The sequence below is a fragment of the Myotis myotis genome, unplaced genomic scaffold, assembly GCF_014108235.1.
Source record: "Myotis myotis isolate mMyoMyo1 unplaced genomic scaffold, mMyoMyo1.p scaffold_m19_p_12, whole genome shotgun sequence".
NCBI classification, from domain to species: domain Eukaryota; kingdom Metazoa; phylum Chordata; class Mammalia; order Chiroptera; family Vespertilionidae; genus Myotis; species Myotis myotis.
In genome coordinates, this window is record NW_023416316.1 from 8,503,414 (window position 1) to 8,529,035 (window position 25,622).

Genomic DNA, 25,622 nt, shown 5'->3' on the forward strand with positions numbered 1-25,622 from the left:
TCTCGAGGGCCACTGGCGGTCCCACCTTGTCCTAGCCCTGCGATTTATAGGAGCCAGTGGTTGACACCAGTCCCCGCCCGGCGTGGGCCCGTGGGCCCGTGGGCTCCATCAGATGCCAAGAGCCACAGAGACAGCTCCCGCCCGCTTGCCCCTCACTCTGTAAGTGAGTCACTGGGGTTTGGAGTGGGCCACTCTGGGGGTGGTTCCCTGTTGGAATAAGACAGTCACCCTCAAACAGAGCAGGCAAAGATGGCATGCCAAACCCTTAGCTTGGCAACGCTTCTACCCAGAGGGCATAAGACATCTCCCTTCAGCCAAGGAATTGCAGGCACTCGGGCTGGCATAGCCCTCTGGGAGTCAGGAGCCCAACTCCTGCAGGTTGAGAGGGGAAGACAGAGGCATAACCAGAGCGGGCAGTGGACGAGGCCGCGGTCACACAGCAAGTCAATGGCAGAGCTGAACCCTGGAGACCGGGTTCATGGACCTCCAATGCTGAAGGAAAGGCAGCAGCTGAGGCCCCACTGGCTGCTAAAGCTGACCCCTACCTGGTCTCATGGGAGCCAGGGGGTGCCTGAACAACTGGTTTGGGGGACAGATTCCTGGGTCTCCAGTTTGATGCCCCTTTTGTGTGACAGAAAGAGAGAGGGATGTGGTATAGGAGAAAGGTCCGGACTTGGCATTTGGACACACCTGGGTACTAACCTTGGCTCTGTCAGTTCCTGACACGGTGATCACAGGCCCCTCTGAGCCTCAGCTTACTCATCTACACAATAGGCTAGCATTACCACCTACATGGTGGGCCACTGGGAGGATTGCATCATATCAAGTGACTGGCATACGATAGGCGCTTAATAAACGCTAACTACCACATAGCAATGAGTTCGGCCCAAACTGGCTAGGGCAGCCTGAGTAGAGGGTGTGACTGGGGCAGGACCCAGGCATTTTAGGTGATAGGGTCATGTGTAGGACCACCCTTGATGCACAGGCAGAAGAGCCCGGAGCTGAGAGCCTGGTGGCCTGCCTGAGGCACCAACTTGTTGGAGGATTACTGGGAAGGTCTCCCCACTCTCCAGGACTCAGTTTTCCCATCTGTACAATGGGCATTGAACCCGAGGACTGAGGTTACTGCAGCAGACTCCAGGCTGGCCCTGCTGTCAGAGCGAGGGCAGCCCCCACATCGGAGCTGTTCCCTGCCTACAGGACATTGTCTGAGGAGGTAGAGACTCAGTGCAGGGCATGTGGGACAGGGGGTGGGTGAGTGAGTGGGTGGGAAGGAGGAACCAGGCTGGGCTGGACCTGGCAGGGCATGGCTACTGTCTCAGGCACCCAGGCTGGTCATCCAAAAGGCTGGGAATGGCCAGTCCTCTTGGGCCAGGTATCCTGAGACCAAGTACCCTCCCAGCATCAGGAAGAGGCCCCCAGCCCCTCCCTCTGCGCCTGGGTGTCCTAGGCTGCAGCCAGCCCTCTGCATGCCTAGAGCCTGGCAGGGTCTCCAGGAAGCAGGTGCACTCAGCGAGGCCCCGGACCCGGTGGGCCAGGCAGCTAGAGGTCTCTCTGCCCAACCATGAAAGCCACTCCTCTTCAGATGCACCTTCCTGACGTGCTGCTCCAAGTCTGCTGTCTCCTAAGCTCAAAACCCTCAATGGCTCCCCAGGGCCTGCAACCAGCGTCATGTCCTGTGGCTCATGGAAGAACTTCATAGGGTCCCAGAAGCCTCGGCGTGCGTGCCAGACATGGGGCATACACACTGGTCAGGGAGAATTCTGAAGTTTCATCAGGTTCACATAAAAAGCCACCGCTCCATGGACTGACGTCCAGGCTCTTGGTCGGCATTCAGGGCTTTTCCCCAGTTGTCCCGGCTTAGGCTCAGTTCTCAGCACCCGCCCTTCTTGTCCCGGTCAGTCCACCTGTCCCCGTCAGACCTGCAGTTCAGCCTAAACGATCCCCTCGACATGCGACATGCTCGTGCTGAGGTCCCTTCCTCCTCTTCCTCCTGGAAGTTGTCCCACCTGCTGGCCCTTCTCCCCAGCCCGCAGCTCCATCGATGCTCCCTCCTTTGCAGCCTTTCTTACTGCCACCCGTCCTCTCCACCTCGCAGCGTTCACAGGGCTCAGATCTGGCCATCTCCTCCCCGGACCTTTGCAGTGGCCTCTTGTCGTCTGCCCTGCTCTCCCCTCCTCCAGGCCTCTTGGCCGACCTCCCCACCCTGTGTGTCACTCTCCTCCCCAGATCCCTTATCTCCTCCCAGGTGAGTGGGATACTAGGGCAGAGGGGAGACAGAGGGGAGGCAGAGCAGGGGGAGGAGGAGAGGCAGAAAGAAGGGAGAAATGGAGGGGAAGAGAGACGTAGACAGAGCAAAAGACAGGCAGAAACAGAAAGAGAGACGTGGAGAGAGACTGACAAGAAAGAAAGGGGAGGGAACAGGGAGGCAGGATATAGAGACAAAAGGAACGCAGTGGCTCTCAACCTTCCTAATGCCGCGACCCTTTAATACAGTTCCTCATGTTGTGGTGACCCCCAACCATAAAATTATTTTCGTTGCTACTTCATAACTGTAATTTTGCTACTGCTATGAATCGTCATGTAAATATCTGATATGCTATATGTGCTTTCCGCTGGTCGCGACCCACAGGTTGAGAACCGCGGAACTAGAGGGAGAGGGAAACAGAAAAGACAGGGAGAGGCAGAGAAATAGAGCCCACAGGACAGAGTGGGCCAGAGAGAAGCCAGGCAGAGAGAAAATGAGATGAGGCCGGTGCTAGAGAAATGGCTTTCCAGCGCCTTCCATTCCTGGCATCCTGGCTTTCCTCCCCTCCTCCAAGCAACGGATCCTCCCCTGGGAGCCAAGGAGCAGGGCCTGGCACCCGATCCTGCTGCCTGGTGCTCACCCCCTCCCCGCACTGGAGGCTCTGGCCTGGCTCCCCCATCCAAGACTCAGGTGAAAAGGGCCAAGAAGCCTCATCATCGGCCCCCATTCTCCAAGAAGGGACCTTGGGCTGAGCCGAGGTGGGAGTGTCACGGAGTTTTAGGACTAGGGACTTCCAGGATCAGAAAGTCCAACTGGCTTTCTGGTAAGCTGTGTGGTACTGGCCCAGAACCTTAACCTCTCTGGGCCCCTGGGGAAGTCAAAGGGCAGATTCAGTGTTGTCTGGGAGGGACATTGAGAGGGCTTGTGTTACACCCCCTCAACCTGCCCGCTTCCAACACCCTCCCAACCCCAGTCTGTCTCACTTGAGGCGGATCTCGTTTCGCCATATCTATGACCACTGCTCTGGAAGGCGGGAGAAGAAAGGGTTGGGGTGAAAGCTCTGGCCATTTCGCTAGGGAGCACGCGGCCCAGGGCCAATCTCGAATTCCGGCCTCACCTCTGCGTTGGCCTCCGCTGCTGCATCTGAGATGGGAGTTAAGTTACCCGTCACTAGAAAGAGTCTGGTTAACTGTTCTTTGCCCGGGAGGGTGGCCCGGTCCCCATGAAGCCAGGGTGCCGTGGGGAAGCCTGGCTGAGGTGTGGAAGAACAACACAAATAATGATGGTGATGACGGCGAACCTTCGTTCAGCTCTCGCCTACTACGCTGCCCAGCGTTGTGCAGTCTGATCTCAGTCACAGGACCATGTGGCGTGGGCACTCTCATTCTTCCCCCTGACAGTTAGGGAAACTGAGGCTCAGGGCCAATACATGGTGGTGCCAGGATTCAATTCCAGGCACCTGACTTCAGAACACCCTTGTCCCATTAGAGGACACAACAGGAGTGACACCTCTGTTGGGCCACACCCATCCAGGCAATAGTCCTAGGGGCTCAGCCCAGTGCTAGGAACCCAGAGGCAGGGACCAGCAGCCCCTGCCCTTGGTGCTCGCCACCCAGTGCAGAGAAGACAGTTGCCCAGTGGACAGAGGACGTGCCCCTTAGTGAGCTCCTACTATGTGTCAAGCACTCAGGATGCAGCTTTAGTGCCAGCTGGGCACCACACTGCCTGGGCTTGCCTTCACCCACTAAGGCTTATCCAGTGTGTGACCTTGGGCAAGCTCCTCAGCCTCTCTGGGCCTCCGTCTCATCATCTGTGAAATGCTTCCTTGGGTTGTGTTGAGGATGAGAAACATTGATCTTTAGAGCGGTCTCGGAACTGTGCCTGGCATGTGCTGCGGGCTTAGGCATGTTACCCACCATCATCTTCCTTGGCATTATCTTCATCATCACCACCTTCTTCTTCATCAGCCCTTTCTGGAGACCTCCTGTTCAATCGATGCAGCAATTCTATAAGGGTGGCATGATTATCCCCTTTTATGGGTGAGGAAACTGAGGCGCAGAAAGGTAAAGTAATTGAGTAAATTAGTAAAAGGCTGAACCAAGATTTGAACCTAAGACTGTAGAAACATGAACCTGTGCTTTTAACCATCTTTGTTGTATAAGAGAGAAAAAACTTTCTTCCTCTCTCTTTCTCTCTTCCTCTCGCCCTCCTTTTCTCCCCTTCAGCTTCCCCTCCCCTCCCCTCCCCTCCCCTCCCCTCCCCTCCCCTCCCCTCCCCTCCCCTCCCCTCCCCTCCCCTCCTCTCCCCTCCCCTCCCCTCCCCTCTCCTCTCTATTCAAGGAGTATTTATTGAGCATCTTCTACCTGCCAAGTTCTGTGCTCAGGCTGGAATCCTGTAACCCCTATGCTGACCCCGGGGACCAGAGGAAGGTTTCCCCGGCTCCTTCCTGACCGTCTGGACCTGGGGCCTCCTCCCACTTCCCTGGCTGCATCTGCAGAGGGAAGAAAGCATTGATTAGGCCCAGAAAGGTGGGTGGCTGGGCAGGCCTGGAGGGTATCCGCTCAGGCTCCGAGGCCGACGCCCTGTGCTGTGCCTGCGTGCACACTGCCCCCCCCTCCCCCCCCCCCCGTTCCCACCGGCTCTCTTCACCTCAGTGAGAAAGTGCTCTTGGTAGCTGTCAGTTAATTAGGTAAAACTTTATCTATGAAAGGACATCGCACAGAAAAGTGCAGGCCATGCGGGTCACAGAAAGAAAGCTGATGTGAGGCCCAGGAAGCAGAGGGCTTTGCTAAGGTCTGCTTGGGCCTGTGGAGAGGGGGGGGGCGGGGGGGTCCCAGTACCCAGCGGGGACAGAGTGAGCAGTGCATGGGCCAGTCCTCATTCCTGCGGGGGTGGGGGTATAGGAGGGGGTTGCCAAGTTCTCCAATCATCTCTGCTCACTCATCCCGTCCTTCTGGAACCTTCTCAGGCTGGGTTCTCACATGTGGGTCACTGGTCACTGGGACAGGAATTTCCTAGTCATCTGCCTGCCTCGTTCTCACCTCTGGGCCTCCCACTTCTGTTCCCTCCCTTTGAAGCCCTCTGCTCTGCCTGCTCCCTCACCTCCTGTGGTTCTCTTTAAATGTTACCTGCTCAGGGGGCCTTCCCTGACCGCCCCCTCTAATGGAGCTTGGTGGCGATTTCATTACACGGCTGCAAATGTAAGGCCACGGCTGACCCCCCAGCCGAGGTGGGGTCTCCGTCCCTCCCTTTGAACCTGGGCGGGTTTGTGACTGAGCAGTAGTGTGCCACGGGACTTCTGGAGCTGGGTAGCAAAAGGCCGTGGCGCTCTGCCATTTTTGCTAGAATGCTTGCTTGGGGGCCTGATCCGCTGCGGGAAGTCCCCATGCTGTGAGGAGCTCCATCCACATGGAGGGGTCACAGGCGGGGGCTCTGGCTTTTGTCATCTCAGCCAAGGCACCAGGCATGGTGCATGAGCTTCCTAACGCTGCATGACAGAGGACCACAAACCCAGTGGCTGAACCAACCCAAGTTTATTCCCTGACATCTCTGGGGGTCAAGTCCAAAATGCGTCTGATGGGCTAACGTCAGGGTGCAGGCTGGGCTGCTTCCCTTCTGGAGGCTCCGGGGCAGAGGCGCTGGCCTTTCCCAGCTTCTAAAGCTACGTTTGTTGTCTCCTGGCCCCTTTCTCCATCTTCAGAGTCAGCAGAGCCGCATCTTCTAAACTCTCCGTGATCATGATCCCCGCTTCCATCGGCGCATCTCTTTCTCCGACATCCCTGCCTCCCTCTTTCCCTTATAAAGACTCTCATGATTGCGTTGGCCCCATCCAGACAGTCCAGGATGGTGTCCCCACTTCAAAATCCTCCATTTAATCACACCAGCAACTCCTTACACCTTAAGGTAAGATCATCACAGGTCCCGGGGAATCCAGGAGCACAAACATGGTGGCTGTGTTGTGCCACGAAGCTGGCTGTGGTCCTTCAGACAGCGCTTGATCACTGCCACGTCTTTCTCGTCGTGTTCAGACCGCTTTGTGGCTTTTTGTCCCTTCCCGGCACTTATCCTTCGACGGGCTTCCTTGTTTGTGTTCTGTCTCCCCTAGCTCGAATGCAGGGCCAGAGGAATCCGTGCTTGCCTGCCAGTATTTTCTCACCAAATAAATTCATGTCTCCCCCATAGACTCTAAGCCCCCAGAGGTTACAAACAGGTGTTGATAATCACGGGGTCCCCAGAACCCCAGCTGGGCCCCAGCACTGAGCAGGGGCTCGGGGCATGTTGGACAAGTGACCGCTTCTCGTTGTCTAGGTCTCTGAGCGTCACAAAGTCAGAGGGGGCGCGACGGCACCTCGGAGTTTATCTTTCCGGGGCTCACAGACTCCAGTGGCCACAGAGCCAGCTGGAACTATGTACACGCGGGGCCAGTTGAACCATAAGGCAGGTGGGAGTGCTGAGCCTGTGGCCAAGTGGGGAGGGCATGCCTTACCACCCCAGGCATTTTTTAAAAAGGTGGATGTATTTGGACAACCAGTCACAATACACCTTCTCTTCTTCTCCTCCTCTTGGGTCCCCCCATGTACTCTCTGCCTTTCCTTGTCTGTGCCCCAGGAGGCTACCTCTAGAACAGCGGTTCTCAACCTGTGGGTTGCGACCCCTTTGGCGGTCGAACGACCCTTTCACAGGGGCCGGTTAAGACCATCCTGCATATCAGATATTTACATTATGATTCATAACAGTAGCAACATTACAGTTATGAAGTAGCCACAAAAATAATTTTATGGTTGGGTCACAACATGAGGAACTGTATGTAAAGGGCCAGAAGGTTGAGAACCACTGCCCTAGAGGCTGAGGGCCTCACCTCACTTCTGAGTGCCTTTGGTCTGTGGGAGGCACCAGCTGATGGGAAGGCAGGAGGGGAGACAGGCCGGGGTCCGCTCCCTCGCTGCCCTGCCCCAGCTCTGGCAATGTCGGCTTTCCTAAGGCTGCAGCTCCTGCCTGGCTCCACCAACTCATCCCCTCGCCCTGGTCCCTTCAAGCTGGGATGACAAGACTCCTCATGGCGGCCAGCCCCAGGGCGCCTCACCTGCCACGGCAGGTTCCCATCACCCCACCCACTCGAGCTTTGAATATTCCCATTGAGAACTTCCATTCCAACCTTTTATGTTTTATCACTATCAGTAGCAGTGGTATCATTATGTCTAAGCCACTTGGCCCATTCGCCCGGAGCATTCAGTGCTCTCTCAGTTGACCCCTTTTGGCGTGGTGCTGCCTCCTGCCGGGATTCTGAGTGTGCCAACATCTGCAGACCTCATTTGGCCCTAGATTCTGACCCAGTCCCCTACACGGGCCAGAAGTTTCCCTCTGGCCTCTGCCAAGGACTCACTGATTTCTGCTTGCGCTGCCCCTTCCCCTCCCCTGTCCCCTCTGTCCCAGGACTGGTTGTTAATCTCATCCCATTCTCACCCCGCCGGTGGTTTGAACATCAAGTTTCTTTTCAGCATGAGCTGAACTCTCCCCTGGCCCTTCCCCCCGAGGCCACCCGGACCCCATGGACAGTCTTACACAGGACACCCTGTCATTTCCTGGGCCTCGGAGGCCCTCCCGTCTCTCCCTGCCCCAGCGCCCCACCTAGACGCACACTGATTTGTCACCCCTGCTGATTTTGTTCCTGGGCATGGAGACCAGGACGGGCATGGGACATTTCCCTCTTCCAGCTGGACTGGATGGTTTTGTCATAGTAACTGAGTCATGAATCTGTTAACAGACGGACTCAATGAGCTTTGGAGATAACTTTCTCATACACTTGGCTTTGCTCAATGGTGATCAGTGAGTTCCCTATACCCTGGTCTTATCTACCTATTCCCCCAAGATCAAGGGCAAGGTTGCCAGAATCCCATAATTGTCCATACTGCTCTGCCACGGCCCAGCCCAAATGGGTGGGTACAGCTCTGGCATTGGTACCCTTTCTGGGTACCTAGGAGTCTATCTCTCTCTCTGGGACTATTCTTCTTTTGAAACAAGGCATTTAGATTGGGAAGTTTTTTTAAAAAGCCGAGGTCTACTATTGTTGTCTACATCTGGCCTCCTTTTCCATAGCACGTTGTCGTAGTGGCAAGTGTCCTTCTCCCGTGCAATTATCTAAAGCCACCTCCCTGCTAGACCGTGGTCTGCACGGGGGTAGAAACCTTTTTCTCCTCTGTGTGTGGTGCCTCATCTGACAATACGGTAGAAGGTGCTCTGTGAATGTTGGTTAAATGAGTGACTGCCTGGTTGAATTTTAAAATGCTGTCTTCAGCTCAGCGTGAGTAGAGCCCAGCTCAGCTCTGCAGCTCACCAGGGGACTCCGTGCTGGCCCCCGGACTAAAACGAACCACTTGAGCGCTTCCTTGAAAATTGTTAAAGAAAATAAAGGCTATTCTTTCTTCCTCGTGGCCCGCTTGGCTGCCAGGCCCCTTTAAATGCCCCAGGAATATTCCTCAGAGGCGGCCCTGGTGGAACAGCCCAGGACTCTGTGAGGAGCTGCACTGGGCTGCCTTCTTTTCCTGCTGCCTCCTAATATTAACCTGGCGCTGGGCCCCTGGCCCCCACGCGGTGATGGGAGGCCCTGGATGGAGCCAGAAAACAGATCCATCTGGAAATAGAAAACTAATCCCAACACTGGCGGTTCTGTCTGGCTTCCCCAGTGGGTGTGGAACAGGCCCATGAAAGGGGCTTTGAGGGCCGGTGGGTGAGGGCCGTGGGAGGGAATGCCTCTATACCCAGCACCCGCTGGGTACCTGTGCCAGGGTCCCCAGGGCAAGAGGCAAATCCACAGGGACTGAAGTGTGTGTCACAGCTGACCCTGTGAGCAGCCAGGACTCCACAGTGTGTCAGCCTGAACTTGAATTTCTGTGACCTTAAGTGAGTTGTTCAGCCTTTTTTAGGCCTCATTGCCCCAGGAATTCAAAGGGGGTGATAAGACCTACACCTAGGAGTTGATCCCATGGCCGGAGCACCCAGCACAGCACAGATAGCAATGGCCACGAGGCCAAAGATGGAAGCAGAAGGACAGAAAGACCTCCCGGAATGTGTTATTTTACAGAAGACCCCAGGGCCTTGGCATGACCAGAACCAGGAGAGGGAGATGTGAATGGGGGCGCAGAGCGGGGCTTGGTAATGACCAACACTGAGTTTCCTGCCAGCACGGAGATACTGTACATGAACCAGAGTTGGATTTTAGTTTAGTCAAAGAAAAAAAAGGAAGGTCACCTTTCTTGTGCCCTGAGCTGGGTGTTGAATAAATGAGTGAGACGAGAAAGAGGCACGAGGGTCCCCCTTCCCCTCCAGCTGTCATTCCAAGATCTTTCTGCAAAGGCCCATCTGCAGATGGCATTTCCACAGGAGTTGGCGGTGGAAGAACCTCCTGGGTGGCTTATGGACCTTTTAGTCACCCAGTTGTGGCCGCTCTGGTGCCGGCCAGGTGGATCAGGATGGAACAAGTTAGGACTAGGTCCAGGGACAAGCCTATCTTCTCTGGCTTCTCCAGTGCTGAGTCCCTGGAGGGCCTGCTGCCTGAGGAAGCAGAGTTACTGCCTCCCTTTCTCTCTGCCTCTGGGAATGGGTGCTGTGTGTATGGGGGGCGGGGAGGGGGCGCGTTGGAGCCGGCTGCGGCTGTGGCTGCGGCAGCATCCTTGCCCACACCTGGTGCCGTGGGTGGGGAGGGGCAGGGCAGGATTACATGGGAGCCAAGTGAGGATATGGCCAGGGAAAGGTCAGAAGGCAAGTTGGGCTCAGGGAGCTTCTGGGCCATGGAATGCTGCCCATCACAGACAGAGGAGCGCGCTCGTCAGCCGGCCCCATGGGGCTCCTCCGCACGTAATCCCTGCTGGGAATGAATGCCCCCTTGTGTGAGGTCCTTGTCTGCCCCGAAGTAGGTCACAGAGTTGAAGGATCACAGAAATCGGCCTCAGAAGCACAGAATCATAGAAGCCGAAAGTCGTTGCCAGGGAGGATTCTAGGATTTTAGAGCCTCGGTACTGGCAGCAACAGGCATTAGAAGTCTAGCACTTGGGCCATAACGTTTTATGGCTTCAGGGATCTAGGAACCACAGAACTAGAGGACCTTGCACTTGGATGACCCTCTGAGGTTCTCATGTCTCATGTACATCGAGACGCAGTGTTTCCTTCTAGAAAGTTTCAGAAAGGAACAGTCTTCTTTCGTTAGGCAAGGAGGTTAGTTCCCGCAAGGAAGGCGGGGGACACAGGCGCTTTCTCTGAGGGATGCTCTTAGGAGTCCTGGGTTGAAATCCCTGGCCCCGGTGCCTTTGTCAGTAGCTATCACAGAGCCTGAAATTTCACCGTTAGCCATTTTTTTCCTGGGATCTTGAAAGTCCTTTGACCTCTGAGCATCTGCTTTGCCGTAAACCACTTCCCAGTCAGGGATGTTCTCAGGCCTCCTTCACCCGAGCCCTGATAAGCAAGGCCACTCCAGATCCAGATGGCGGCCTTGGGCCTCTCTCTGCCCCAGCCCCGGGCCCTCTCCCCGCCCCGAGCACCATCTCTGGGTCCTCCCTTCCCTGCCTGACCACCCAGCTCCGGCAGGAAACCAGCTGGCTGGGAGACGCAATTCCTACAGCCCGAGGCCAGCCACGGTGTACATGCGGCCCCGCCTCGCAGCCCACCGCCTCCCGGGGGCCAGCGGCGCGGGCAGCAGCCTGTAATTTGGGGGTGGGAGATGGGACGCCCGGGTCAGCTTTGACCACCCGGTCCCCAGAGGAAGGGAGTAGCCTGGGGGCTTGGAGAATCAAAGCCTTCCTCGCAGCTGCCTTGGTGACCATGAAGATAAAAATATTTACGGACAATTTGCCTCCCTCTGGGGACGGCTGGGCACAGAACAGGGCTGTTTTCCCCTTGGCTGTGACTGACCCTCAGGATGGAGAGAGCCGGGACAAACACAGGTTGTTTACGACATCCAGAACGGCCCGGAGAGACACGGCCGCATACAGTTTCCCCTTTTTAACAGGGACGCGCTCCTGGAAAGCCGCCCAAAGGAACAAGGGTGGGTTTCTGTCCTCTGTTAGCTTAGTTCTTGGTGGGGTTCAAGAGATTTTTTTTTCCCCCCTGAGAGATGGGGCGAGTGTGTTATGGTGAATAACATGTTTCCCATAATTTGCCTTTTGAAAACACAAGGAAATTTGCGTATGTGGCTGAAGCAGCCCGGGCAGAGAGCCTTCTGGAGAAGCCGGCCCCTCACTTCCCCACCGTGTCGGGCTGCTCGAACTCAATAAACACTTGTTGACTGAATGAATGGGTCATAGAAATGGCAGGCCGAGGCTGGAAGGAAGGCCCCATGGAGATCTTCTGGGCCAGACGGCTCAGGTTGCAGGCAGGGAAACTGAGGCCCAGAGAGGGGGAAGGGGTGGAGGCCACCTTCAATGATAGATTTCATACTAGTAGCTGACGATGATGATGATGGTGGTGATGATAATAATAAATCGTTTTTTTCCTGAAGCATTGGGTGTTTTTCGGCTTACCAAAAGCCTTCCCACTGGCCAGATTCCCAGCAAGTCCATAGAGGAGGCAGAAAAAGATTAGAGTTCCCTGTAACGTGTTTGCGCAACTTGCCCATTTACCCAGAAAGGGGTGAGGTGGGGTCAGGAAGAAATGTGGCTGTTTGCTGTCACTCAGCTGAGTCCCGTGCTCAGAAAGGAGGGAGCCGTCTCAGCCTGGGTTTAAATCCCAGCCCTACCATATACAAGCTGTTGAAACGGCTCGCGGTACTCAGTTTCCCTGTCTGTTATTTGGGGTTTGCACGCTCCATTGACTATGCTGGCCTCCCAAACTGGAAGGAGAATGGCCTCGGAGAACGGACACGAAGCCGCCTTGGATGCTGTCAGCTGGAGGGAGGTCTTGATGCTGGAATTTGATGTATCAGTGCATCCTCCCAACCATCCATGGGAGACAGTGTTCTGATTCCAGCTCCTGAGATAAAAATAGCTGTAAGGGGAGGGGGGGGCAACTCCCCAGGCTATCTGGGCAGGATAAAAATAGCCCTCAAGAACAGCTGGCTCTTTTTCCCCACTTTGGTATTCACCCACAGTCTTCTGATCTCTTATTTGGTTTCCCAAGTCAACCTACCATTCCAGGCAAACAATCCTCCTTGTTCTGGGGCCAGGTGGTGGCAAATATATTCCAGGCTCTGGGAGTAGAGGCTTTGGAGGCGAGAAGTATGGGTCCCATCCCAGTTCTGTTTACAACTCGCTGTGTGGCTCCGAAGCAAGTCGTCCTCAGAGGCCTCGTTCTTCCTCCGCGCAGCGCTGCCCAGTAGAAGTGCCTCCGAGAATGGGAGTGTTCTGTTTCCACATGCATTGTCCAGTACAGTAGCCACTCGCTGCATGAGGCTACGGAACACTTGAAATGCAGCTGATGTGACTGAGGAGCTTAATTTTTAAAATAAATTTAAGAAATTCAAATAGCCACGTGTGGCTAGTGGCCACCATATAGGAGGCTGCAGGCCTTGCACACGGAGATGGGAAAAGCACCTGCTCCTAGTCCTGGGGTGAGAAGGATGGGAAACGTGTGTGCGGAGCCTGGCGCGTGGGATGCCCACCGCTTGTTCTCTTCCTCCCCCTGCAAATGGGGAATGTTTCTCTGAGCTGAAGAGTCCTCTTTAGAGAACACGAGCTCCTCTTTGGTGGGAAGGGGCTGTGGTGGTGGGTGGGAAAGAGCCGTAGGGGCTTCCGTGGAGAGTGGGCTGGGAGACAGGGCTTCAGTGGTGAGTGGGCTGGGAGACAGGGAGCATGTCTGAAGCAGATGACAAGACGAGGTCAGAAGAAGGACCAAAATAGCTATATCGGCTCCTTCCCACCCCTATTTTTTAGTTTTCACAGTCAATTGTGCTCCAAAGAGGGGGGAGGGGAGGAGTCTATCTTAGAAATTCCCTTTGTTGCATCGATGTGGTTAAGCTCATAGACTCTTAGAATCAGACGGTTGGTTCTAGGTTACAATTTCAGTTCCATCGATTACCAGTGAGGTGACTTTGGGCAAGTTGCTCTCTGATTCCTATCTGTAAAATGGGTAGATTAACTGAGGGTCCTGTGGGTATTAATAAGCAAATGTGTGTATGGAGCTCTTTGCCACGGGCACAACATTATCACGTGCTTAAAAAATGGAAGCCGTGGACCCTCTCCTAGACATAGAACCCTTCGACGCCCACCCACACCCTGACCGGAGCCCAGAGAGATGCCTGTGGAGCCAATGAGGGCATCCCCGGAAGAGCTCTTCTGTGGGGGTCCTCGGGGTGAGAAGCGAGCAGGCATGGGAACAAGTCCTGGGCCCTCAGCTGGCAGATGATCCATCACATTGTTGAGCTGGAAGTCATCCTGAAGCATTCACTGCTTGCATCTCCTTTCCATTGACCCTGCCAAACGGCAGTCTCCTGGGACCCATCCAGAGACAGGAACTCTGTTGCCTTTCGAGGGCGCTGATGCAGACTGTTAGAAAGTCTTTCCTGGGATCTAAGGAGCGGCTGCCTCTCGGTGACTTCCCACCCTGGTCCTAGTACAGTCCACTTTCCAGATTCAACTTCCTTCTGTCGCTACCCCAGGCTGGAGGCGTCTGCAGATAGGCCCTGGGAAAGATACCCAGTGCAGGGGCTGGCTCACCCGGGTCAAGGGCAGGGTTAATCTTTGTTGAGTTGGAAGAGCTGAAACTCAAAACCTATGCCTACTCAAGAGCAGAGGATGTATTTTATCAGCATGTCATTTTGTTGGCAAAGAAACTGAGCGACTGGTCCATCCATCTATTCACTCATTCTCTCACTGGACCCTAGTTAGTGAGCACCTACTGTGTGCCGCGACCTAGAAATGAATTCCTGTCCCCGTGATTCACAACCTGGTAGAGGAGGCAGCTATAGCAATGGTAATTATTACAGTGCAACATGGGCTGTTATGTCAGGGCCAGGGCCAGGGCCAGGGTGAAGTGAGTGAGGCACTTATCTCAGGAACAATATTTAATGTGGTGCTTAAATTCACTATCGAGATAAATAACACTTTATTGCAATGCTTTAAAAAATCAAAAGTAATGCAAAAAGTAACGGGTGAACAAAAGATATAAAACTTTTAAATGAAGACGGGGTCCATATTACAGACTTCCCTTTGGCCTCAGGCTCCAGTATGGCCAGGCCTGGCGCTGTATTATTGGGGGCTGCGGAGGGATAGAAACCGCAGGCGGCCGATCCAGCCAGTGGTGGCTGGAATTGACTCCCATCGGCTCGCACACCTCTTCCCAACTTCACACTGAAGGGTAGCATGTCGGTACCTTGAAACTGGTCATGACGAGGAGGATATTGACAGCATGGCCACTGGCAGATGCTAAAAGTCAGGGCTTTCTCCTCCTTTTTTTGGAGAGCTGGGTGTTAAATACTCACCAGCCACCACCGCTGGATGTTAAATGCTGACGGCACCGGTGGGGGTGGTACAAGAAAGGTTCCCCAGACAAGGAGATACCTTCTGAATTTTGCAGATTAAGAACCCGGAAAAGGAGAGCAAGAACATTCCTCCAAAGAAGGAACTCAGTGTGCAAAGCACCAGAGGAATGGATAAAAGTGTGCCCGAGGTCTTCAAATAACATTTCATTCATTATCGTTTGGATACAACGTTGATGAGATGCCATAGGAGCTGAACTCTTGTTTTTGTCCATTAGCATCTCAATAATGTCTTTAAGGACAGGCTTCTTTCTGCCTTTCCTCTCTGCCATCCTCAGTCTGTTGGCCATGGACCTAGGGCTTGTTACCTCATTGTGGCAAAAATGGCTGTAGCCTCTCCAAATGGTACATCTTCACCCAACAATGTTTAAGCCTCCTCCTCCTCCTCCTCCTCCTCCTCCTCCCCCTCCCCTCCTCCCCCCCCCCCTCCTCCTCCTCCTTTTTGGATATATAACTCCTCTCACATCTCAGTGGCTCAACTGTATCTTATGTTCACACCCAACCTCCTCTCTGGGCAGATGGAAGAAACCGCCATGGTGGGTTTAGTCCAAGCGGGATTCAATCACTGAGGCTTGGGAGGGACACAGCCTCTACTAAAGGATGAGGCCCCTTAGAAGATGATGGACAGAGCTAGAGTTCTGTTAGCAAGGATGAAACAATAGTGTCTGCCCCTAGGATGATGGCCCACCAGCCCCCGGCTCTGCCTCTTCTCCCTCCCTTCTTCCTCTCTGTCCCTTGTCCACCCCCCCCCCCCCCCTTGCCCATTCATCCATCACTTACCACATTGCGGACCAGTAGTTTTATTGCTAGCTTTACCCAGTGGCCAGATGAGTTTCTATTGAACGAGTACAAAAAGCGTTTTACATACATGTTAAAGGCACGCTTTAAAATTAAATACCCATTGCATTCTGAAGTTATTTATTACATGTGCTTACAAGCTAATGTCTTTTTAATATTGTGATTGGCCACAAGCCTTAGAACAGAAAACACGAGAATTCTCACGATCCGTCCGCAATGTGTTACTGAGGGCCTACTGTAGGCTGCCACTGAGTAGGTGCCAGGATAGAGCCGTGGCTTTGAGGCCCTCTAGTTGAGTACGTACATGAGATAAATATATACCCCGGTTGAAATGGTGTGCTGAGTACCAGGCAGGGGCCTGGGTGTGGTACAACTGTGGGGATCCAGGGGGAAATCCAGTGAAGAAGGACATTCCAGAAAGAAGTGGTCATAGGAGTGGCGGCTTGAAACTCTCTCAGGTCATCAACTGCTCTGTCCCACTCTCAGCTGTGGGGGCGGCCGGCACTCCTCATGGATGGATGACCTGATTGGTACAGCCAGCGGTTCTAGACACACCATCAGCGAGAGTCCAGAGAGCGAACGCGCCACAGCTCTCCCATCTGGAAAATGGGTCTAACTCTTCCGAGGCCAGCTGAGTGAACTGAAGGATGAGGAGATAGGTTTGACTCTCTCCAGTTAGACATCAACCCGGGAGGCCCAGCTTCCACTCTAGCCCCTGCACTGCCTGTGTGTGTTTCTGAGCCTCCGTTTTCTCACCTGCAAAATAAAGAAATTGGGCCAGGTGGCTCTGGGAGACTTCCAGGCCTGAATTTCTCGTAGGGCCCCCGCATCTTGGTCAGCATCAGTGTGCACAACGTGTGCTTTGGCTGTCTCACAGCCCTGGACTCCCTGGCCTAGTCCTGAGGAAATAACACTAGACTGGGGAGGAGGGGAGAGGCCCTGGGGAGGTGATCTGGGAGGCCCAGACAATGGGCTCATGTGTCCAGAGGATGTTCCCTCCTGAGTAAGTGGCTCAGGAGCTTTCCTGGTCTCACCCCTCATTCGTCTTGGGGGAATGATTGTTCTGGGGGGTCTTGGCAGCTGCCAGGACAGTGTGACATGGCCCCACAGGCAAAGCCCCAGCCCTAGGAGACAGGTCAACCATGAACACAGGCAGCACTGTCTCCAGCCGCCTCCCCTGGAGAAAGGGGCTGAACTGGCATGGCCTGGAGGGGCAGAGGGAGAGGGCACTGTTGGAGGCTGCCTCTCGCTGCAGCCTGGACTTCCGTTTGGTTCTCTCTACTGAAATGCTGGATCCCAGGTGCTGGGAACCCCGCGGTGAGGGGGGTGGAGCGCGGCGAAGGCATCTGCAGCACCTGAAGTTGGGCCTGCCACACAGCAGGCGCCCAACCAATGTGTTCATGGGGGAGGGTCATGATATAGGAAAGGGAGCAGGTGGCAGGGGGAGCCAGCCTGCTCTAATCTGGCAAACCTTACTCCCATTCGTGTATTCGTCCCTTCATTCCTTCCTTCCATCTTTCGCTCAGCATTTACGGAGTACTTCCCTGTGCTAGGCACTGTGCTTCAGGCTGGTGCCAGAGCATCAATATAGCAACTGCTCACAGCAGGGACCACAACTTACATTTGCCTGTGACCAGTGCCAAGCTCAGGGTCTGATGCATGGCAGCGTCTCTCCAAGTGACCAGGGGAAGAATGACTCTATTATTAGACACGTATCATGTGCACACATCCTATGCCCCATGCCATGCAGGGCCCACATATGAAAGGAAGCCCCATCTTGTTGTGCCCAGCAGCACAGAGCATGGGGAAGAATAGGGGCTGGTCTGAGACTAAATCTAAGGTTGTGAAGACTAAGGTTGGGGACCTGCGTTCTGGTCCCAGTTCTGCAGCACCAGTTAAACCAGCGTGATTTGAGGCGGGCCTTCCTGACCTGCCGTGTCTGTCTGTCTCCCTGCCGGCCTCTGGCAGGGGACCACCGCACCTCGAGAGCAGCAGGCACAGCCTGGCACACAGTGCATTCTCAGAAAAAGCTTATGGAGAAGTCGATGCACACCTGGGCCGTGTGCAGCCCTCTGTTCTGCGGGCTAAGACTTCATGAGTGATTCATTCATAAGCATTTATTGAGCACTTGCTATGTAGGTGTCCACCATTTAAGCTATTGAGATGAACAGTCTCTCTCAAGGCAGTATGTGCCTCAGAGAACAGTGGGTCCATGGCTGATCTGTTTGGGCAGGGCATTAATTATGTGGCCCTTGAATCTCCACCAGGCCAGGAACTCCTCTGCAGAAAGAACTGTCTGTGCCCAGTCACTGGGGGTGTGCCAGGAGCCTCCTTGGCAGGAAGGTTGGGTGTAAAGAGGCAGTAGAGGCAGGAAACAAGGTCTCTTCCTCAGAATTCTTATCAGCGTCCATGTGTCCTCCTCCCAGCTCAACATGAGCTCCTTGAAGCACATAAGCCTCCTTTTTCCGCACAACCTAGCAAAATGCAGCTAGCGCTCCATAAGCATCCACTGGGTTGGATTTATTGTTAAACAACAGTCTCATCTTCTTAAGTTCAAAGGGCCCATAAAGATGATCATGTTCGATGCACCTATTTTACAGATGGAGAAAGCAAGGCTCTTGAAAGGGACACCATCAATGCTTATGGGCTCTGAGGGGTTTCCCATGGTGGAACAGGGCTCCCTGGGGCTCCCCCACTGCAGACTCAGGTTTGGAGTGAGATTTGGAAAGATCTTGGTGCTCAGCCACTGACCTGCTGCCTGACTGCTGAGGAAATGCATCTCTTGCCTGGAAATGGCTTTGTGGCCAGTGAGTCACAGGACATCACCCACACTGTGCAGTGGGGAGAATTCGATTGCTTCTCCACCGTGCTCTCCTCACTCCTCTTGCAAAACCTGCCTGAAATTTACTTCCACCCTCCTGACCCTTTTTTTTGACTCTTCCACCTGAGCTGTCCTTCTCCATGGCTGCATGTGTAACCAGCACATCCTTTAGGAGCCAAAGGCCACCTCCTCCTGGGAGCCTTCCTTGGTTTCTCTCGTTCCCTTGGTCTGCTTGACAGTTCCATTCATCTCCATCTCCCTGATAACATCTATCAAATTTTCCCTGTTATCTGTATGTGATTGCGGGAGGTTCCTTGTGGCATGGCTGTGTCTGATGTCTCCCATATAGGCTCTCTTCCCTGCCCCACGTTGCTGTGTGTGTCTTCTGTCCACATGTGTGTGCTCGGAAGGCAGGGCCGTGTGTAAATTTACTTGCCTTCACTCCCACAGTGGCGGACCCTCTTCTTCCCGCTTTGCACAGGGGTTTGCACTGTATGAGTTGGAGGAAAATCATTGAAATCATGATGGTTTGAGCCTCTCTTGCGCCCCAGGCTCCCCACTAGGTGTGGGGGTCTGACAGTGACAGTGTGGTATGATGTGCACTACATTAAGGTGTGAGGCAGAGCCTTGAGCTCCACCTGGAAGGACAGTGAGGCTGTGAACAGGCAGGAAGCGTGGTTGGAGCGAGAGAGCCTGGGAGGAAACAGCAGTGACAAGGCCTTGAAGTATCCCAGCTTGTCCAGAGCCTGGGCCCCGGCATCAGAGGGAGTGGAGCCTGGGGCAGGGCATGAAGCTGGGGAGGCTGGCAGGGATCTTCTCAGACCCTCTCAAAGGCGAAGATTTGGATCTTCATGCTCAGCTGCAGGAGACAGGAATCAGACGACCTCAGTTCACATCTCACCTCCTCCTCCAGCCAGTTAGTGGTCTCAGGAGAGTTACTTAACCTTTCAGAATCTCGCCTTTCTCATCTGTAAATAGAGATAGCAGGCCTCCCATAAACAGTGACACTTAGCACAGGGCTGCACCTGGCCAGGGCGAGGTTGATGAGGATGCAAAATACTAGGCAATACAAAAACAAAAAGACCCAACCCTTCCGTATTAATGCAATACTCTAAAAATGTCAAAATTAATGCAAAAAAAATCCACGATTAACAAAATGTCAAAAAAAAAAAAAAAAGTAAATAAGGACAGGATCCACTTAGCACAAAGCATTATGCAGCTCAAAAAATGTTAACTATGATCGGACTGGGAGTTCTCAACCTACCAGAGCTGTGGGCTTCGGAAAACCTGAGGAAAACCCATGGCCCCCTCCCCCAGAAGAATGCTTAATTCGGTCCACGTGGAGGTTTAGAACTCTGGTTCAAGGTGGGGGTGGGGGTGGTTCCACGCGCCATCCTGCCGCCTGTGGGTTCTTCAGGCCTCCCTCCTGGCAGCCGTGGGCGCTCTGCCCCCTGCAGGAAGCAGAGCACAGCTATGTGGCTTCTTTTTCTTTCTTGCTTGCTCCCCCCGCCCGCTCCCCCCCCCACCCCCCCTTCAGCTTGGGACTTTTCCTAAAGTTTGCTGAAACCAGACACCTTGCTCCACCGAGCCCGCGTGCAGCCACGGTTTAAAAGGCCGCCTTCAGCGCACCCTCCCCGCCCCCAGCGGAGACTTCAAAAGGCCCGGCGGGCGCCGTGGCCCCAGCACCTATGAGCCGCCCCCTGCGCCCAGAGCCCGCGACCGAGACCGAGGACGCAGAGCGGCCGAAGTCCCAGCGCAGGCGGACCGGGCAGGCGGTGCAGCCCCTTGCGCCCATGCCCCTCCCGGTGCCGCTGCGCTCCGAGCGCCTGCGCCCAGTTTAGGGAAGGGGACCCCGCACCCCCCCTGCCCCCGCGCCCGCGCCGGGGCTGCGGGGACCCATGAATACAAATGCCGTTAGGCGCACAAGGAAGGACCGACCGTCCAGCCTCGCACCTAGGGACCCAGTAAGTGCCCCGGTGCTCCTGGAGTGCTGGGGGTACCGGTGTGTGTGTGTGTGTGTGTGTGTGTGTGTGTGTGTGTGGAGAGAGGGGGGTTGCACATTCGGGGAATAATTGTGTTTGTGCCCGCATGCGGTGGGCACTGGCAAACTGTGTGTAAGTGGGGGTGTGCCCTTATATGTGCACTTGGGGGTGTGTACATGGGGTGTGTGTGCACGTGAAGGTGTGTGCGCAGGGTGTACTTAAGAGGATCTGGCTCGGCTAGTGTGCATTCGTGCGCATGGAAGCACCAGTGTGCATGTGTCTGCGTGTGTGGAGTCTGGTGGGCGCCCTGGGGTGTGTGCGCGTGTGGCTGTGTTGCATGTGAATGAGTGGGAGCATGTCTGAGTGTGGGTCCGCGTGGATGTGCGTGTGTGCACCAGTGAACAAGTCGTGGAGGTGGAGGCGGAAGCAGATGGGGCTTCTGATGCCAGGGCTCCGACTGGGGTTGCGGGTATGCGAATTGGCTGGGTGTTTGCCAGGGAACTGAGGTGTGCAGTTCTGTGCTCCAGTGTGGGATCTCAGGGAGGCTCTTCGATAGACTGCAGGGCGGGGGGCGTGCTAAGCTCTCATTTCTTACCGAAAGGAGAGGGGAGAGTGAGCAGGCTGACCAGCATTTAACAAGCACACCCACTGCACGCCCAGGAGTCTGTTCTCCAGGGTGTTCTGAATACGGGAGGAAAAGTGTGTGTGTGTGTGTGTGTGTGTGTGTGTGTGTGTGTGTGTGTGTGTGTGGTAGGACACTGGGTGGGAGTCTGGACGCTGAGTCCTGGTCTCACATCTGCCCTTGGAACTCCGGGTTCCTTTCAGCATTTTCTGTCCTGTTTCTGCCTCTATCTCCTCCTCCCAACTCACAATCCGGAAGTCCCGAAACTCTGACCTGTGATCAGGCCAGTGAACAGCCCTGGCCAACGCATCCATCTCCGTGAACCTCAGTTTCCCCATCCTTAGAGGTGGTAGATGTCTCAGCCGGCTGCAGTGGGCAGGTCCGAGGTGTGTTCCCGGCTACGGCCGGCAGGGGGCAGCAGGGGGCAGCAGAGGGCGGCCCAGCGCTGGGAGGAGAGAAGGTGGAGAGCCACGGCGGGCCGAGACTTTAAATCGCCTTCATTTCCCCCAAATCCTTCCTTTTCCTCTCCTCCCCCAGGCCGGCGGGGAGGCTGCTTCCACCGCCCTCCGCGCGCCCTCGCCCGGCCTTGCTCTGTCTCCGGGGACCAACAGCAGCCCGCCTCCAAAAGTTTGATCATCTCTCTCTCTCTTTTTTTTTTCTGCTGCTGCTTTTCGGTGGAAGCAGAAAAAGAGTGAGGCAGGGGCGAGCGCAGCGCCGGGACTCCTGGGACCATGGGCCTGGCGCGGGCGCTCGCGGGGCCCCGGCCGCGCTGCCTGGCTGCCCTGGCGCCCCTGGGCGCGGGGCTGTGCTGCGGGTGCGGGGGCCGCGCGCTCTGAGCCGGCCTGGCGTGGCGGGGCGGGGGGTTGGCGGCCCCATGGGGCGCGCCCACACTTGCCCCCCGGGCTCGGGAGCATGAAGTAGGGGCCCGCCATGGGAGCGGGAGCGGCGCGGGGGGCCCGAGGCACAGCGGCGGCGGCGGCGGCGGCGGCGGCGCGCGGGGGGTGAGTATGAGCTTGGGGACGCCCCCTCCCCAGCTTCCTGCTGCTCTAGCCTGGGGAAGAGCTGGGGTTCCCTCCTGCGCCGGACGCTTCCAGCGGAACGTCAGCTTCCTCTCCCTTCCTGCGCCCCTTGGAGGCGGGCGGCCAAGGGTTAACACAGGCTGCGCCCCCGGCCCCAGGGCTGGCGGCCCCAGGGTTGGCGGGCGCTGCCTGCTCGGCGCTGCCTGGCCGGCCCCATCCGCGCTGGGGCGGGGGCCGATCCGGGGAGGGTCGCTGAAGAGCCTGCCCGGGGTCGGAATTGGGGGTGGTGGTGGCGCCTGGAGGGGGGCTTTTGGCTGCTTGGGGGCGGAGGGGTCTCCAATTCTGCTGTCTCGGTGTGTCCCGTCGTCAGGTCCCCAGCCTGTAAGTCTCCGTTTCTGGCTGTTCTTGGGAAAGCGCCCCCAAGTTTCTAGGTTTCCACGCCTGGGCTTCTGCTCCTGCCTGCGTCTGTGTGTGTCTTTGCACGTCCCCGGTCTCTGGAAATCTTCGCGTGTGTGTCAAGTCTGTTTGGGCTGGTGTCTTTGTGTTTCCCTGCTTCTCTGGGGTGGGGGTGGGGGTGGGGTCTCCGTTCCTGTTGCTTTCCCGCGTGCGAGAGAGAGAAAGTGAGAGCCAGCATGTCCGAGCGGGAAGGGCCCTGGGAGAGCACCCGTGGAAGCCCTCGCTGTACATGCAGATGCGGGGACTGGAGGAGGGAGGGCCCGGGAGGGACAGGGAATTCCTAGGAGGGGCTAGGAGAGCTGGGACCCAGGGGCTCTGAGTCCCGCCTGTGCAGTAGGAGCTGTGAGAGAGGAAAGGCGTGTGAGAGCCAGTCGCTGCCCTGGGGGTAAGTGTGGCGGGGAGCTAGCGTGGAAGGGAGCAGCCCCTGGGGCTTTATGGACTGTAGCTCATGCTCTCTGCCCAGGGAAGCACAGAACTTGCTGGCTTTCTGTCCTGCCCCCAGGACCCAAGGACACTCCCAAGAGGCTGGTCCGCGCGGTAGCTCCGCCCCCCTCCATGCCCTGCCCCTCCGAGCTGGAATGGAGGAGGATGGCCCCCCTTCTTTCCCATGTCTTGGAAAAAGAAGGCTGGCTGAGATCCCCTGCCCCCCACCGCACCACACACACACACACACACACACACGCACACGCACACGCACACGCACGCATGCGCACACGGCACCAGTAAGCACACTGCTGACTCATTTTCTCCAGAAGACCCGTGCCAGGGCAGATGCCAGCGGTTGGGTAGAAAAGTGGTGCCAGGCGAGCACCCTATAGTGGGGCCCAAACTTTGTGCAAGTGGGCAGTCATGCTGCATGGAGGCCCAGCCTCTGCATGCTCCTGTCTTTCTGCCTCCATCACCACTACAGGGCCCCAGATCCTGTGCCCTCTGGTCCCGGTGTGCCTGCCAGCCTTGCTCCTCCACACCTCTCCCTAGACCACCGAAGTGCCATCTCAGTGGGTGGCGGAGGACTCACACCGGTGGGAGGCAGGCTGCAGGGCAGAGAGGGCGCTGCCACCAGGGGCTGTGACAGAATCCTGACACGGCCCTGGGAGCTTGGACAAGCCTTTCTGCTTGTTTTTCTCACCCACAATACGGGCATCTTCATTCCCAACTAGCAGCTGGGGGGTGGGGGTTGTGAGGATTACAGGGACTGTGCTTATAAAAGGTGCAGAACAGTGCCTGGCTTATAGTAAGTGCTCAGTAAACGGCAGCTGTTGTTTGTATTATTATTCACCTCATCTTCAATGGATGTGTGAGTCAACTGGAAAATTCTAGGCTTCATCCTGTCCAGTCAGATGACCCATCTGTGTTCCCGTGGAAGAGGTAGAAGGTGTGAAGGAAGGAGTCTGGGTGGGACTGTCTGGCCACATGGGGCCTGGCTAGTCCATGGAGGCAGGTGGCACAGGCCTATCGCCCTTTGCTGTTCTGTGTCCTCTGGGCAGCTTCTTTCCCATCTTACCCCTTGAGAGCACAGCCAAGCCCAGGGGCCTCGGCGCCCCCTTCCTTGTGTGTTTCGGGGGTCCCAGCACCCTGAGTCTCAGCTCTGAGCTTTCAGTGGATGTTCAAGCTGGTATGGGTCTCCAAGATCCTGTATGTTCCCGGGTAACAAGGATGGAGGAAAACCATGCAAGCCAGCTACACCTTCCAGCAGCCTGGTGGTCCAGGAGTAGCCACAGTTGATGTACTGGCAGAGGGCTTTTCTCAGGGGAAATGACCGCCTGGGTTTCCTGCTTGGAGGGCCGTGTGGCCAGGCTGTGTCTCCAAGGTCAGGCACCTAACGCGTGGCTCCAGTTTCGGCGGCCCCCTGCCCGCTCTGGCCCCTATGCTCTGGTCTTCCCGACATGCTGGAGCCCCCCGGCTTCACCGAGCCAAGGCCCACGGGTCGGTGGTGAAAAAGAAGTCTAGAAGAACAAAGCCCTGAGCCAGCGCAGGCACAAAACATTGCGAGCAGTAGCCTACGCAGGATTGGAACGGGAGCAAAAGGATCGGCAGGGCCTCCCTCCGGGAGCCAACTTTCCAGGCCTGGAGCTCGCTTAGAGGGCTGTTGGCTCCCCGGCTGCATCTCTGTTCCTGTTGGTGAAGGCTGGGACTCTGGTCTCTGACAGGTCCCTGTAAGTCTCCGCCTTCTCCATGGGAGGCAAGTCCAGTGAAAAGGACTGTGCGTTGAGCAGTGGAGTCTGATGATATGGTCACCGACGCGCTGTGTAGCTTTGGGCAAGTCGCTTCCCCTCTCTGGGCCTCAGTTGTCCATCTCTGCAATAAAGAGATGGGACTAGAATCTGACTCGAGAGGAACTCAAAGGGCCTTCTCGCACTCTATACTCCGCATTATGCTTTGGAAGTTTATGGGTCAAGTGCACACAGAATCCAGGTCTGACGTGGTCAGTGGCATTTGTCAAGGTGAATGGACGGGGTGGGGGGGGGGCAGGCGGGAGGGGACAACAAATACTTTTTGTAATAGATTCTGATCCTAGCTGCCCTCTCTCCCCTGTGAGTCTTCTTTCTCTTGAACTTTGGAGATTAAAAACATTACCCCGCCCCCTAATTTACCCTCTTATTCTCTACAGAGTAGTCACCTTGGCATCACACACAGCAGGAAGAGCTGACCGGGAGTGCCATGTGTGCTTGCTGCACCTTCTCTCTGATCATTGGCAAATTCTCTCTGGCCTCTCTTGAGCAGCTTGGGAAACATGCTAATACAAGTGTTAGGCTTAACACAGTGCGACTCGAGGAGTGAGGGCTGGTGCCTGGGGAGAGCTGGGAAGAGAGGGGGCTGGAAGGAAACGGAATGGAAACTAGTGAGGTTTCAGGAACACTGGAAAGTGAGGGGCAGCGTCTTCTGAGGGAGCCTTCTCAGAAAAAATGAGTTCCGTGGTCTAGCTGAGTGACAAAATGTGCAGTCAGTTCATTCCAGGACTTCTCGGAGCCCTTGGTGTGCAGTTGTGCTATGGCACCTGCCAAGATAGGGATACAGGAGACGGTTCTTCCCCAATATATCTGGCCAGTTTCCTGTAACGTCCTCCTGGTGGATGGAGGAAAGAGTACGAGAGAATTATGACCCAGAGCCTGCCCAGGGTGACCTTGAGGAAGTACCTGCCCTCCCTAAGCCTCCGTTTTTGTCAAACAAAGATGCCTATTATTTCTTTTCAGGGATGATGGAGCTGCCATT

At 55.7% G+C, this 25,622-nt stretch overlaps 1 protein-coding gene across 1 annotated transcript in view; it reads left to right on the forward strand.

The window, feature by feature from the left end:
- The first annotated feature begins 21,412 nt into the window (after positions 1–21,412).
- The window catches only part of COL27A1 (collagen type XXVII alpha 1 chain), a 127,685-nt gene continuing 123,475 nt past the window's right edge, over positions 21,413–25,622 (forward strand). Inside the window, exon 1 of the mRNA XM_036329781.1 lies at positions 21,413–21,935. Coding sequence (XP_036185674.1) covers positions 21,865–21,935 — 71 coding nt within the window. The 5' untranslated portion in view covers positions 21,413–21,864. The remainder of the gene's footprint in view (positions 21,936–25,622) is intronic.